General features: G+C 53.6%; 1 protein-coding gene across 2 annotated transcripts; it reads left to right on the top strand.

The window, feature by feature from the left end:
* The first annotated feature begins 753 nt into the window (after positions 1–753).
* On the top strand, positions 754–14,170 carry RPRD2 (regulation of nuclear pre-mRNA domain containing 2). 2 transcript variants are annotated; one of them, XM_082780816.1, is made up of 11 exons: positions 754–1,369; positions 3,302–3,431; positions 4,015–4,115; positions 5,391–5,468; positions 6,764–6,816; positions 7,404–7,530; positions 8,243–8,418; positions 9,012–9,297; positions 9,653–9,928; positions 10,244–10,447; positions 11,137–14,170. In XM_082780816.1, exons 1-11 carry the CDS (start codon positions 1,120–1,122, stop codon positions 13,884–13,886), a joined length of 4,431 nt encoding a protein of 1,476 aa, XP_082636942.1. In that variant the 5' UTR covers positions 754–1,119; the 3' UTR covers positions 13,887–14,170. The 2 variants fall into 2 exon arrangements, with proteins under 2 accessions (XP_082636942.1, XP_082636943.1); XM_082780817.1 differs by lacking the exon at positions 5,391–5,468.
* Positions 14,171–15,597: the final 1,427 nt, after the last annotated feature.

The raw sequence follows: 15,597 nt of genomic DNA, 5'->3' as shown, positions 1-15,597 counted from the left end.
TGTGAGGGACCTGAGGTGATTCAGCCCCCGGGGCCGGGCAATGGGGTGGGGAGACCGGTAAGGCTCCCGGTAAGGCTCCCGGTAAGGCTCCCAGTAAGGCACAGCTCCCCAGTAAAGCTCACCAGTAAGGCAAGGCTCCCCGGTAACCTGGTATGGCACTGGTTCCTGATAAAGTTTCCTTAATAAAGCTTCTGGTAGGGCAAGGCTCCCTAATAAGGCTCCCCGCTAAGGCACAGCTTCCTAATAAAGCTCCCTAGTAAAGCTTCCCGGTAAGGCACGGCTCCCCGGTAAGGAAAAGCTTCCTAATAAAGCTCCCCGGTACGGGAAAGCTTCCTCATAGGGCTCCCCGGTAAGGCGCGGCGTCCCGGTAAGGCTCCCCGCTCCGCCTGCGCTTCCCGTTAAGACCCCCATTAAGGCACAGCCCCCCGGTAAATCTCCCCGATAGATCAGATTCTGCTTCCCGGTAGTGTTAAGCACCCCGATAAGGCCCCATTTCCCGGTGGGACTCCCCGCTCCGCCTCCTCTCCCGCTCCCGTTTCCCTCAGCGCCCTCCCCTCTCCTCCCTTCCCGCCCCGGCGGCGGCCATTTTGTGGCGCGGGGCAGGCCGGGAGCCCCTCAGAAGGGGGCGGGTGGGCGGGAGGGCGGGGGCGCGCAGGGCGCATGCGCAGCGCCTGAAGGGGCCGGAGCGGTTGGGGGGGGGGGGGGGGCGCCGTGTGAGGGAGCCTGGCACAAAATGGCGGCGGGGGGGCGGGCGCTGCGCTCGGGGGGGGCCGCCGCCGACTGAGCGGCTCCGCCGCCTCCTCCCCGCTCATCCCCGGCCGGGGGGGGGGGCTTGGGGGCTTCAGGGGGGGCCCCTCCGGCCTCCTCGAGCCCTTTGGGGTTGAGGCGTTTGCAGGCGGCTTCGTCAGCCGCAGCCTCTCCCCGCCCGCCAGCCAGCGGGGAGGGCCGCGGCGGCGTTTTTTGGGACCCCCCCCCCCCCCTTCCCCGGGGGGGAGGCCTGAGGGGGGGGTAAAAGCGGCGGCTGCGGCCTCCCCCCGCCCCCCCCCCCTCACGGCGGGCAGCGGCCGTTGAGGCTCCGCCGAGCGGCCGAGGCCCCGCCTGGGCGAGGAGGGCAGGAAGATGGCGGCGGGCGGCGGCGGCAGGGCCTCGTCGTCTTCCTCCTCCTCTTCCTCGGCCGCCTCCTCCTCATCCTCCTCCTCCTCCTCGGCGGCGTCGTCTTCAGCCGGCGCCCTGGAGGCCTCGCTCGACAGAAAGCTGCAGGCGGTGACCAACACCATGGAGTCCATCCAGGGCCTCTCCTCCTGGTGCCTGGAGAACAAGCGGCACCACAGCACCATCGTCTACCACTGGATGAAGTGGCTGAGGCGCTGTGAGTGCAGGCCCCGGGGGCGGGGGACGCCCCCTTCCCCTTCCCTCTTTCCCCCTCCTGGGGGCTCCCACCCCAAAAAAAAAAAAAAAAAAAAAAAAAATCCCCAGGGTTGAGGGTCCTGAGGGGGGGGGGGGGGGAACGGGGCCTTGTTGTGGGCTCGGGGCTGGTGTCCTTGGGTTGGGGGGCTCTGTGCTGAGGGGGGTCCCCAAGGTGATGGGGTCCCTGAATTTGTAGGGTCCCTGTGTGGGTGTGAGGGCAGAGCCCCCAGCCCCATCTTCCAGCCCCAACCGCTTGCCCCATGGGCAGGGGGCAGCTTGGAAGGGGGGGGGCTGGAGCTGTGGGGTCGCCCCCCCGGGTTCCCAACCGAATTCAGGGATCGAGCTGCGGTCTGGCGGCCTCTGAGGCGTGATTACCCGGAGATATTCCAGCCTTGCGTAGCTCCTGGGCGAGCTTTCTGCTTAGAATCGCAGCTTTGTGCTTTAAAATTTAAAAAAAAAAAAAAAGCGGTACCTTGGGCCTCCGAAATCCTGCCCGCGCTCGCCTCGGTTGCGGTGCGTTGTTGTGAGGGATGTGGTCGTGGGGCTCAGGCGTCGTCACCCTCCTGATCCCTGGGGCGAGCGGCCTGCCAGAGGCATAAATATGAAAAGATTTAAGTGCTGGGGGTCCAAATTCCCCTTTGGCAAACCCCAGCAGCAGGCAGGGTGCCAGAGGTGGGGGGGGGGGGGAATGTTTTCCCAAACCTAAATAAGGCTGAGCTCACTGCTGCGTGGACGCTTGTGTGGTGCTGTGGGGCCGTGGAGGTGATGGCAGCGAGGGCTGAGGGCAGCAGAACAGCCCCCAGCTCCCTCCCCGTGCTCGGGGACACGCAGAGCAGCTCCTCCTGCTGCCACCCAAGCATTGTGGCTTCTCGGCCCGTGATCCCTGAGCATCTCGCCGTGGGTCAGGCTCAGCATAACCCAGCTCCCAGTTTCCTGCCTGCATCTCAGGGCAGCTTTTCCTTGGCCTGCGCCCTCGCTTCCAGCATTTTTCAGGCGCTGCCCTGCTCGTTTTTCTTCCTCAGAGCTCCTGTCCCGCTCGCTCACGGCGCTGAGACCCTTCCCCATGCCCCGTGGCCGCAGCATTTGTCTTTCTGCGCAGCTCCTCCGCTCCACAGAGCTCCCAAAGCCCCTTTTCTACCCCTCGCTCCTGGCACTGCCCCTTCCTCTCATTCGGTCTCCTTTATTAGCCTTTATCTTGTTCCCAAGTTCATCAAAATCCATTTAATTGCTCTCTTTTGGAGGCTGACGCTCTCTCCTGCTCTGCCAGCTCCCGGTCGCCACCAAGCTCTTGGCTCCCCCCGACCTGTTGGGACTGACGTGGGCTTTTCTTTGTCATTATTATTATTTTAATTTATTTTCTTCCTGGTGACTTCAAGGCCAGAGCACCGTGGGCAGGACGAATTGGGGCAGAAAGCGAAGAAATGGGGGAAACGAAGCGCTCAGGAGGCTGCACGGGGTTAAATGTGATTATTCTTAGAAAATCGTGTAGCCCCAGAGCTTCAGGGGCCCTACGAGCCCCACGCTCCAGCAGCTGACCTCCTGGTGCTAGCTGCTGCCTCTCCTTCTGGTGCTACCTTCCTCTTGTTTAGGGGATGGCACAGAAATTGTGGGGATTTTTGGGTGTATTTCTGTGTTCTTGCTGTGCCCGAGTCAGGACAGGGGCCTGACGTTATTAGGAACGACGTTTATTTTTGGGGAGAGCTGGAAGTGAGGTGGCTGGGAGCCGTCCCCTCTAAGCTCCTGATTTCTCCCGTTAGTTTGGGCTTGCTGCTAGACAGAATGGCTGCAAAACAAAAAAGCAGGCACTTAAATCACATCAGAAGTGCCGTGGGCACGGCTGCTTTTACCTGGGGATGAACCTGAACGTTGTTTGTGTGTTTGTTTTTGCCTTCAGCCGCCTTCCCTCATCGACTGAACCTTTTTTACCTGGCCAACGACGTGATACAGAACTGCAAGAGAAAAAACGCCATCGTGTTCCGCGACACGTTTGCAGAAGTGCTCCCCGAAGCTGCTTCGTTAGTGAAGTAAGTAACGGCGTGCCGCAAGGCTTGGCATCCCCAAAAACCTGCTCCCTGAAGGTCTCTAACTCTAGAAACGTTAGCAAAACGTCACGGATTGTTCCTGTTGGGTTCAGCCCTTTAAAACCCCTCGTTTTGAAGGTGTTATTTCGTGCCCTCGTGCTTGCAGACATCGGTCCTGCTTTCCCAAGGCCACTCGGCGTGCTAAAAATGCTCCGGGGCTGTGGTGTGAAGCTCAGTGCTGTGACACCAAGAGCTGTGCCCATCCTGGGGGCTGCCAGGAGGGCGTGCGGCTGCCTTTTGGCCCCCGGGGGATCTTGTTCACCTTCAGGTTCTCAAATATCCATATCTATGGGTTCTCAAAGTCAGTCTTTAGTCCAAATTTGGGGTTAGAAATGATAATGTGGGAGAAATTACAGTGAGTTTGCTGCTGCTCTCTGGCATGGGGATGTGATTTGCTCTGAAGGGTCTTGGAAACTTGATTTTAACCTAGAATCACTTTACTCTTTTTAGAATCAGGAGAAATTGGTGTGTGGAGGGAAAAAAATAATAATAATAAAAAAAAAACCAATCTGCTCTTCTCTTTCAGGGATCCGTCAGTTTCCAAATCTATAGAAAGAATCTTCAAAATCTGGGAGGACAGAAATGTGTACCCCGAGGAAACGATTCTGGCACTAAAAGAAGCTCTGAGTAAGTCACTTGCCCTTTTTGGTTCTTAACTTACCAATGCACGTGCAAGTTTGATATGGTTAAAGACTACTCCTGATGCCAGAGTGAAATGCCTTTGTCACGTGTGTGCTCTTTCTACCCTTGCACAGAGCAAAAAGGAAAGGTAGCGAGGTGTGAGGGGCACAGAATTTGTCTGCTTCGTGCTTCTTGTACCTAAAGACAGCTCTGAATCCCTTAAGGGAAGCTGGAGTTGTTCCAGCTGAGAGCAAAATCCATGTGGATGTGAAGTGGTCTTGGAAATCCTGAGCGTTGTGCCCTGGGAGAGGCTGTGTCTGCCTCTTCCTTTGAGCACGAGCCCTCTTACACCTGAACTGAGCCTTGGATGTGATGGAGGTGTGAACAACGAAGGTGGTTTTGTTCCTCTCCACTCAGTTTTAGTACTAAGTTGTAGTTCCTGATATTTGTCACGTAGGAAACCGGCTGAAAGCAAAGCTGGAGGCTGAGGTAGCCTGATTGTGCTTACCAAACACTCTGCTTAAAAACTGAAATCACGAACACTGACCTGGAAGCGTGTGTAGTCAGGTAAAAACAGCAATTAAGCCAGCACAATTAGCCAAAGATAAGTGTATGGACTTATCTCGAAGGCAATTAGACCCCGTTTGTGCTCTGTTTGGTTACGTCAGTAACAGCCAAAGGAGCTGCAGGAAATCCTTGCCTGTGGTTTCGAAGGGCCAGCTGTAGTTGTTGCAGAGGGATCCAGCACCCTGGGCTCCGATTTTGGCACACGGAGAGTCTGTAGTTGAGCACTGCATGTGGAGAAGTGAAGTTTGTGCATCCATTAGGAAACCTGGAGCTTCTGTAACTTGAAATGTGTTTCTGATCACTTGCAGATCAGGTGTGATGTCTGTTTTTTCAACTTGCATTGCTTGTCTGTTGAATGCTGATTTCCTAAAAGCCTACCTAAAGGGCAGTTATAAAACTAAACCACTTTTTTTTTTTTTAGATGCATTGTGTTTTTCCTTTTTATTTTGGTCATTACTGTGATTTTTGAACTGTCTTAGTGCAAGGGCAAACAGAAACTTGATTTAAAACTGGAAGACCATCCCGCAGGTTGCTGTATCCCTGAGTAAACTTAGGTTCTCTTGGGCATCCAGCAGCTCATCGAAGGAAGTTGGTCTAGGTATTTTAAAACAAATTTCTGTTCACTCTTTTTACCATGCAACCATATGGCACCAAAAACCAGATTCTTAAAGGAATCCCATAATGCCAGACTGCAAAAACTGAAATGTTTTCCAGGTACCACTTTCAAAACTCAGAAGCAGCTGAAAGAAACTCTGAACAAACAACCGAATAAGCCGTGGAAGAAATCTCAAAGTAAGGAACCAATGTGAACTCTCTGAACTAATATAAAAATTGCCTTCTTGAGGAACAGAAGAAAGGCTAGCCCTAAACGGGCAAAGTACCTGGACTAAAATACGAGCCAGCATGCACCTTCCAGGCTTGTAAAGCTCCTTACAGACTAATATGTAAAGTGCCAAGGAGTTGTTGCTAGAGAACCACTTTTTTTTAAAGGAATGAAGTGTGAAAAAAAGACTTGAGAGCAGAGAGTAGAGGAAAGATGAGGTGAAACCTCTTGGAAACTGGCGTTAGACTATGCAGAGATGGAGAGAAGACAGCCAGAACCCTGCGCTTGGGCAGCAGGAAGGCGTGGTGGACAGGACCTTCATGTTCAGGAACACATCTTCACCAGCAAGCTAGATGCTAGAATAAAAGCAACCTGCAAGCTGGCAGTGCAGATAACGAACTTTGCCATCCAACATTCCCAGGAGTGCAGCCTAGCTGGAAATGCATTTCTCACAGGCTAATCTCAGTGTACACTGAAGCCCCGAATGCAAGATGATGGAAGGGTAGGGCTAAGATGCAGCACGCGCCTGCTGGTACCAGTGCTGAGAGCAGAAGGTTAACGAAAGGGCTTGGAAGCTTTAATTACTTGGCTAACACCACCAGCAAAAGTGCATTCCCCAACCAAAGTGCATTCAGCATGGATGAAGGATGTAGCCTTTCACTTCAGCTCACACGTTTCTCCTCTTTTTGTCCAGAAACAAATGGATTTAGCGTCTCCTGATGATGGGATTCCATCCGTCCCGTTAGTGAGGTGTCAGAGTAGGGGTGTAGGATTTTTTGTTGAGGTTGAGAGCTTGGTTAAGCCCCGTAAGTAGGAAAGAGGGACCCCATCTGAAGGAAATAATGAGCTGTGTGGTAGCTCCGAGTCTGGCATTTAGGAAATCTTATTACCTTGTAGGGAAGTATAAGCTGTGATCTGAGAAAGCTCCTAGATCAATCTTTGCAGGGACTTGTCTTCCCAGCAGCAGAGCTGGAGAAGGTACGCGCAGCAAACTTGTGTAGCACGTAAAAATGTGAAATTAGTCTGATTTGTTGGCCACCATCACAACCTAGCTGTGCGTGACCGTGTCCGGTTTAGCTAACGGAAAGCCAGAGCACTGAGGGACATCGGTGTGGAGGGCAAGCTGCGAGGAATAACAGCAGCCTGCGAGCCTTTTGTTGAGTTATGCTGAAATGTTTTTGATTAGAGCTGCCCTTTTGTGACTTTTGATTAGCATCAACCTGTGATTCCTCGGTTTCTTTATACTTTTCCTTTCTTCCAACAGCATCCACCAACCCAAAAGCTGCTTTGAAGTCCAAGATTGTCGCTGAATTCAGAGTAAGTCTGCCAGTGGAAATGTTCTGTTGTGCTAACCTTTGTCCTTGAGCTGTTGCTTTTCTGTCTGACGTCCACCAGCAGCATAAACTTGATCAGAAGCTCTGGTATCCAGTGTCTTTTTGTTCCTTGGTGCTGTTGGCTGCTAGGCATTTCAGCTGTGAGCCTTGTTTAGGGCTAGTAGTGAAAAGTGCAGCTTGGGGTGGCGGAGGAGATGGTGGCAATAAATTCTTCTAGAATACTCCCCCGGAAGGAGCAAGATCCGTGGCAGAAATGCATGCTCACTGCTGAATGTAATGATTAAAAAAAAGTCCTGTCCCTGTTCTTAATCATCACAGCTAAGCCAGGAGACTTGTAGAAGTGCCAGCCCTGCCTAAACCTCTGTCAGCTGATCTGGTGGACTTCAGGTTCAAAATCCAGAGGTTCCCCTAGTCTATTCCTGCAGTAGCTTTAACTCAGAAATTAATTAAATTAATTGAAAAGAAGCATTGCTTGTTGCTGAAGTAGATCTGCGATGTTAGCTTCGCGAAGCAGGGGGATCTGTTCGGCAGGATGTGATGAGGATTCTTCTCTCGTTTGATTTTTTTCAGCCCCAGTCTCTCATTGATGAATTGCTGTTGTATAAGCGCTCGGAAGACCAGATAGAACTGAAAGAGAAGCAGCTCTCCACGATGCGAGTGGATGTGTGCAGCACTGAAACACTGAAATGCTTAAAAGGTAAAGATAGTATCTAATGTATAAAAACTGCTGTCATGAAGGAGGCACGAATACACGCTCTGGGATGTCGCAACTCGTACTTTCTGTTGAGCCTTAAGCCAGAAATTGGACTCTGTGCAGTTCAGAATCATTAAACAGGTGCCTAAAATATTTAATTTGGGCCTGTATGTAGAAACGATAATGAAGGAAGGACAGAACTCCAGATTTTTGCCTCTTCCCAAACAGAAGGGGGCTCTCTGGTTAATAGAAACAGCAAAACGTTGCACTTCTGCCTTTATTTATCATTAACCACAAACGAGTTGGAAAACAACAAGGACTGCTTGCAGCTTGGCCTCTTGCAGTGCCTTTAGCAGGTTGATGACAGCCTGGTTCTCCTGCAACCGATCTCCTCAAGCACCAGAGGGGTGATGTGTGTCACATGTGTGTCACTTTACACTTTCAGGATGCTGCAGCAGTGTTTTAATGCCATGGTATCACCCCACCTGCTCAGCGTGGTGCATGAATGCTGCTCGCTGCCTCGCTTTGCATGCCCAGGGCAGGGCTTTGTGGCTGCTGATCCATGAGCGGAGCAGTTTGGGGAGCAGAAAGTGGTGCGGTGCGTGGGGTCTCCTGTCTCAGCTCCCCACTCGCTGCTGTTCAGGGGACGCTTCTGAGGGCTGATGTCCCGTTTGGTGGACGACAGCTGACCCACGCGATGTTATTCTCCTTCTAGACAAAACAGGAGGCAAGAAGTTCTCCAAGGAGTTTGAAGAAGCGAGTTCAAAGCTCGAGGAGTTTGTAAACGGCTTGGACAAGCAAGTGAAAAACGGCCCCTCGCTAACCGAAGCCCTGGAGAACGCTGGTATATTTTATGAAGCGCAGTACAAGGAAGTCAAAGTCGTAGCGAACGTAAGTGTGATTTTCCTCAGCCTTCTTCGTGTGGACTGACGTTTGCCTGTGTTTTGCTGGGTAAACTGGAGGCTGAAAAATGCATCCTCTGTCTGTTTGGGAGAAGGAGATGCTACAAAATTCCTGGGTCGGAGGCTGAGTTTGCAGAACCTTGCACATTGCTGCAATTTCAGCTCCTCTGCGTTTTTGAAAGGGGAGATAATTGCACTTAGTCTAACAAATCCTAAATTCTGGAAACCACACGAGGTGGTGTAGTCAGTGTGAGAACTAGATGAGCAAACTGAGAGAATTCAGTACAGCATTGCAGAAACAGAACAAACAACCCTCCTCCCAAAAAAAGAACAACAGAAACAGTAGCTCATTTGTTTTGTATGAAAATTGTTTTAAGTAACTGGAAACAGCTTTTATCTTCTTCTTATGCGTTCCTTGCTCTGCAAGTCAAAGCTGAGACTTTACTGCAAGGTTCTGAGTAGGGTACAGATAATTGGAAATGGAGATGGTTTTCTCAGGATGTGTTCTGCTTTGGTTAGAGAAGTAATTGAGGCATGTTGTCTTCCGATAAAAGACCCAGTTCGATGTCTGTTCCTTCTCAGGCTTACAAAACGTTTGCTAACAGAGTGAGCAATCTGAAGAAAAAGCTGGATCAGCTGAAAGCAACGCTTCCTGATCCGGAGGAGTCTCCTGTCCCCTCCCCGAGTATGGACGCCCCATCTCCAACGGGCTCCGAGTCCCCCTTCCAGGGGATGGGGGAGGAGGACAGCTCACGTTCTCCAGCAGTTGGAAACCGCAAAACGGCGTCTCCAGAGCCCGTGACAGATAATCGGGACGTGGAGGACATGGAACTGTCTGACGTGGAGGACGATACGTCTAAAATCATTGGTATGTTCTGCGCGAGCAGCGGTGGGACTGCGTAGAACTTTTATCTGCCCAAACACCCTTTGCAAACCTCATTTGGGAGGGAGAGCAGGTGCAAAACCCTCGCTGGGCTGCGGATGGCGCACTTGAGTTGCAGTCTGCACCACTCCTCCAGCCCCAGCAGGGAAGTTGCGAGCTGCCTGGGATTGTTCCCCCTCTCCCAAACCACTCCCCACAATGCTTTTTAGATAACCTCAGGGAGTGAGACTCAAATTCCCTGCCCGGTGGTAAATGAAGATCGCATTGAAAAAATCTCATACCCTAAATAACCCTTAAAGGACAGAGAGATAATTCTGGGCTTCTTCTCCCCCTGCTGCAGTGGAGGAGAGGAAGGAGAAGCAGGCTGCTCCACCTTCAGCCCCTGTGAAGGCTGAAAATGCCCCAAAAGCAGCGCCGGCCACCGCTGCTGTCAGCACAACCTCGGTGACAGTGACAACACCCGCCCAGACTCCTCCAACTCCTCCAGCTCCCAAGGTGGTGAGTGCAGCGCCCGTCCCTCCATCGCCAGCGCTCGCCTTGCCAAACCTTGCGAACGTCGACCTGGCAAAGATCAGCTCCATCCTCAGCAGTTTAACTTCTGTCATGAAAAACACAGGTGAGTGCTGAAGTGGTCCCGGCGCAGGTGCTTGCCTTTGAAGAGCTGATGGTGGAGTTTTCCCTCTGTAATCTTTTAGAGCTAAGTTGTCACAAAATAACTGTCGCAAAATAAACACGATTGAGTTATTGCTTAAAGGTTGAGTTATTGCTTAAAGATTGGCTCGGTCTCTCTGACACAACTCTTGGCTTCGTGAGCCTCTCCTCGCTCACGCTCGCCGGAACTCTGCTGCGGTTGTATCTGTGGGAAACGCGAGCCAAAAAAAGCTCCTCTTAACGAAGCAACATAGGTGAGCGGTGTGTGCTTCCATCCTAGGTGTCAGTCCTGCATCAAGACCTTCTCCGGGAACCCCGACAAGCCCAACAGCTCTAACTAGTGGCCTGAAGACTCCTGTCCTGGGGACTCCATCTGCTCCTTCAAACCCGTTAGCAAATATTCTCTCCAAAGTGGAGATAACTCCTGAGAGCATTCTGTCTGCCCTCTCCAAAACCCAGACTCAGACTGCGCCAGCACTGCAAGGTACTGGGGTGGATTTTGAGTGAACGTCTTAACGGTGCGTTCGACGTCAGCGTCGGCGCTGACACGTGCTGCTCTGCAGCCCTACAGCAAAAGTGAGGGGAGAAAAAGCTTAATTGAAACGTGTTACATTTTTTGGCAAACAATAGATGACCTCCTCAGGTAACAGGAGTGTTGTGGAGCGGTGTTTTCTTACCTTCCTGTACATCTTCACGTTTCTGACCTGACCGTTGGGCATTTTTCCCGGAGCACTTCGTGGAAGAACAGGGAGTGTGACAGGAGAGCAAATGAGGTCATTGTGGTTTCTTTGAGCTTCTGAGAGAGCTTTTCTAGTGGTTAGAGCAGAAAACTTCTCAGAGGCGCTCGTCGTGCTTCTGCAGCTCTGGTCAGCAGCGCAGCGCGCGCGCCTTTTATACTTGGCTGCAAAGCCAGGATGAGTTATTACTGAACTTACTCAGACGTATGTTGTAACTTTTATTTATAGGTTAATTATTGCCTCTGGCAAAAGTCCGTAGCTCTGTGGGTGCTCACATTAATATTAAATGCAGCAAAATCCAGTCGTTTTCCTGGCTAAAACACGAAGTAGTTTTAAGGAACATCTGTAATATAAATGAAGGAGTCTCGCCCTCAACAGCGGTTGAAGTTCTCTTGCCTCTTACCCCAGTATCTGATCGCAGCGTTCTTTCTTCCAGGTTTGTCATCCTTACTTCAGAGCGTTGCTGGAAACACCATTCAGTCGAGCGAAGCCGCCTCGCAGAGCACTTCAGCGTCACCAGCCAACACAACTGTACCGTGCGTGAAGGGAAGGAATATTCCTTCCAACACCCAGTCCTTTATATCCAAAACTTTTGGTTATTCTCCCAATTCGTCAACCGCCGAGGTTTCCTCGACTTCAGTTACGAAGGCTCCCATTGGACATACCGCGGGGCTTTCAAGTTCCAGTTTTAAGCCGCCAACCAATTCCCTGGGATTCTCCGGTTCCCACCCTCCCAGTCCTTCCTCCCTTTTACCCACAGACACCTCAATGAGTCAATCCTCCGAAATTTCAAAGGCGAAGCTGGAATCGGAACCCCCCTCCCCAAGCCTGGAGATGAAGATACACAACTTCCTGAAGGGAAATCCCGGCTTCAGCGGCCTGAACTTGAATATTCCGATTTTAAGCAGCTTAGGGTCCAACATCGCAACGGAAAGTCACTCGGCTGACTTTCAGCGTGGTCCTACCAGCACTTCCATGGACAATGTGGACGGAACGCCGGTGCGCGATGAGCGGAGTGGGACGCCCACCCAGGACGAGATGATGGACAAGCCAACGTCCAGCAACGTTGACACCATCTCCTTGCTGTCAAAAATTATGAGCCCCGGTTCCTCTACTCCCAGCAGCACCAGGTCGCCTCTCCAGAGCAGGGACGATGGCTATCCCCAGGAGCTTTCCAATTCTGTGCACACCTACCGGCCCTTTGGCCTCGGCAGAGATTCTCCGGCCGGCATGTACAAGCAGCCTGCAGATAGCATGGAAATCCCCTCCTCTTTAATGGACTCCTCGCAGGAGAAGTTTTACCCGGACACGTCTTTCCAAGAAGACGAAGATTACCGTGACTTCGACTACTCCGGGCCCCCCCCGTCTGCCATGTTAAACCTGGAGAAAAAGCCCGCAAAGTCGATTTTGAAATCGAGTAAATTATCCGAAGCTGCGGAGTACCAGCCGGTCCTGTCCAGTTACGGTCAAAGATCGCAGGATTTCAGCGTCAAGTCGTCGTTCCCTCAGTCGATGAGGTCTATTCTCGATCAGAGCGAGAGCTGCGACCCGCTGTCCACGTCTCCAGGGCTGTACGGGAGCTACGGGCTGCGGGGCAACGACTCCACCTCGGATGGTTCCCCTTCGCCCAGTAAGAACGACGTTTTTTTCGCACCCGACTCCAATCACAACAACTTGCCGAAACCCGTGGTGCACTCGGGCCTCTCGCAGAAGCAATACCCGGACTCGCCCCACTCCATTCCCCACCGGTCCCTTTTCTCCTCCCAAAGCCCCGCGGGCAGAGCGGCCGCGACGGGCGTGGACAAATCGTTGGGATCTTCCATTTCCGCCACCTCGACGATGGAGTTCAAGAACATGCTGAAGAACGCCTCCTCGCGTAAACCCTCCGAGGAGAAGCATTTTAGCCAGATTTCTAAAAGCGGCTCCAACGAAGGGGTCGCTTTGTCCAGCCACGGCCAGGCCGGAGGGGCCAAAGGCGAGCAGCAGCAGCAGGAGGAGCACTACCGCATCGAGACCCGGGTGTCGTCGTCCTGCTTGGATTTGCCCGACAGCACCGAGGAGAAGGGAGCCCCCATCGAAACGCTGGGCTACCACAACGCCTCGAGCAGCAGGGGCATGTCCGGGGAGCCCATCCAGACCGTCGAATCCATCCGAGTCCTGGGGAAAGGAAGCAGAGGCCACGGGCGAGAGGCGAGCAGGTCGGGGTGGTTCGAGATGGGCAACGCGGCGAGCGCCTTCGATAACGGGCCCTCGAGCGCCTCGGAGCTGCCCGGCATGGGGGGCTTCCAGGCGCAGTACAAGGAGCACGTGGCCCCCTTCCAGGAGAGCGTGAACAATTTCAGAACGAATAACTTCAGCCCCGCTTTCGACCACCACATGCCACCTCCCATCCCGCCTCCTCCCCTGGAGCACGGGACTCCTTTCCAGAGGGATCCCGTCGGCCCTCCCCCGGGCCCCCCGACCGCTCCCCCCAAGGATCACGGCAGCCTCTTCCCGCGGGATCACTCGGTCCCCCCGCACCTGCCGCCCGTGGATCACACTAACCCCTTCTCGAAAGAAACCTCCTCTCCCCTCGCCCTGCCCCACGGCGTGCCCCCGCCTCCTTCCGTGGAGCACACCGGGGTCCCCTTCCCCGCTCCCCCGCCGCCCCCCGTCCCCGGGGAGCACGCCGGCGTCCCCTTCCCCACGCAGCAGCCGCCGCCGACCGGGGAGCACGGCGGCGTGCCCTTCCCCGCGCCTCCCATCCCCGTGGAGCACGGCGGCGGCGGCGGCGCCTTCGCCAAGGAGCACGGTACCGTTCACCAAGGGACGCTGAAGGAGCATTTTAACGTGCACCCGGGACCCAGGGAGGCGACGGCCCAGCCCCAGCGGGACCCCGGCGGCGCCGGCGGTGGTGGCGCCCCCCTGGTGGGCCGCGTGCGCGAAGCCGTGGGGCTGGGGGGCTCCCTCTCCAGGGAGCAGCAGCAGCTGGGGCCCGCCCGCAGCGTCACCCCCATCGGCCCCGCTCACAGAGACACTGCCAACCGCGGCGGGATGATGGTCAGGAACCCGCGGGCAGACTTCAGGCCCAGGGAGCCCTTCCTAAACAGAGACCCCTTTCACAGCCTGAAGAGGCCCCGGCCGCCTTTCGGGAGGGGATCCCCCTTCTTTGCACCAAAACGCCCCTTCTTCCCCCCCAGGTACTGAAGCAGACGCCCATCTCTTGAGCGAAGGTATCCGGACATTGTAGAGAGCAGGGGAGTAGCGCTTTCACTTGGTTTTTCCTTTTTTTTTCTTCCCCTTTTTCCCCCTCCCTCCCTCCTGAAGAGCCCCGTAACACTTTTTTCCTAAATTAAATGTTCTGTATTTTTTGGTTGTTCATTTCCTAAGCCACCCAGTTGGTGCGAGACTAGAAAAAAAAAAAATGTTTTAACAAAAAGAAGTATTGCTGTTGTAATAAAACTTCCAGTAGTAGTCTAAACAAAAAAAAAGAGATGAAATGCGCGATGTTGGGATCTTCTTTTAGCTGATTACCAAATGGCTTCGCCTCCTGAGCCCTCGCAGCCCGTGTCAGACCACAAGGAGAGGTTGGGGGCAGGAGCTGTGCCGCTGGTAGGGAAGAACGAAGGGTCCAAGCGCTTTTCTGTGGTGATGGAGACCCCAAGCAACCCCTCCTGTGCCTTTCCTGGGGGGGAATAACCCCCACCAACACCCGCAGGCTCTGCGGGGCGTCCTCCCCCCGACCGCTTCTCTGGCTGGCAAAAAAAAAAAACCACCACAAGCCCCCGCTCGGTGGCTGCCCCAGGAACCTTGAACTTGGTCTGCTTTCGGGCAGCGGGCTCTGGCCTGCGCGCTCCCCAGCATCTCCCGCGCAGGTTTTGGCCCCAAAAACCAACAAATCGGGAACTCTCCAGCGGCCGGCGTGTTCCCTACACCCACCTGGCCGCAGCACCCTCCGCACGGCCGCGGCTCGCGGCAGCCCGCGTGCTCGTGGCCCCTTCCGTGGAGCTTAACCCCCTTTGGAAAAACCCCTCTTGTTTGCTTTTTTTGTTTGTTTGTGTTTTGTATTTTTTTTTCCCCCTTTTTTGTTGTTTTTTCTTTTTTTTTTTGTTTTTTTTTTCCCCTGGGAACACTGTTTGACTTTCTCTGTGTGTGTATATATAATCGCTTTTTAACGCCATCTCTGATTGTGTGAAACTCACAGGCTGTAAGCTGAGAGACAGAACCTGCATGCGGAGGAATGGGGACGAGGCCGGGCCCCCTGCTCCCTGCGTGCTCTCCGTGGGGACGGCCCTGCCGCCGTGTGCGCAGGGGGCTTTTATATGAAGTTGGAATTTTACTTGATTAATTTTTATTTTATTATTATTTTTTTTTTTTTTAGTTGGTAGAATTCATTATCTATATGTTTGATAAAGGTGTAGGGTTAAATATCTACATAAAAATTGCAAAAAAGAGCAAGTGGCGGAGCATTTCTTTGTTGCGTGTGCTCGGGCTGTGCTTTATTTAACGCAGAGGGGGTGCCCGTGAGGAAGCTGCGAGGTTTTGGACGGGGAGCTGGGCGAAATGTGGCAGGGAAGAAGCCAACGAAGGACGTTCAGAGGCATGAGGGGCTGGAGAGGAGAGGAGCTCGGGGCTGCTCGTCCTTTCCCTGTGCCCCAAACCCTTCAACACCCAGCTCTGACTGCTCCAGGTCATCTTCGTGTCCGGGTTTAGGGTCTGGCCTCCAAACCGCAGCCGCGTGGGGACAGAGCCAGCGCTATCTCCGACCACCTTTTCCCTCTAGATACAAGAATGTGAATGATTTTTCTGCTGCTCTTGCTTCAAGTGGTGATTTCCAGGTCCAGCTGGGTTCGGCCGGGAGGTGAGGGTGGCCGCTCGCCGGCGTCCTGCCGCTCCGCGGTGGCTTTTGAGGTCAGAT

The sequence above is a fragment of the Aythya marila genome, assembly GCF_965140915.1.
Source record: "Aythya marila genome assembly, chromosome: 29".
NCBI lineage: Eukaryota > Metazoa > Chordata > Aves > Anseriformes > Anatidae > Aythya > Aythya marila.
The sequence above is the reverse complement of the archived record's forward strand: the minus strand, read 5'-3'. Positions and strand labels throughout refer to the sequence as shown.

Coding starts and splice junctions, on each gene's coding strand:
- RPRD2 (XM_082780816.1), top strand. CDS start 1,120: ATGGCGGCGGGCGGCGGCGGCAGGGCCTCGTCGTCTTCCTCCTCCTCT. Junction 4,116..5,390: donor GGCACTAAAAGAAGCTCTGA/GTAAGTCACTTG, acceptor AATGTTTTCCAG/GTACCACTTTCAAAACTCAG. Junction 10,448..11,136: donor GACTGCGCCAGCACTGCAAG/GTACTGGGGTGG, acceptor TCTTTCTTCCAG/GTTTGTCATCCTTACTTCAG.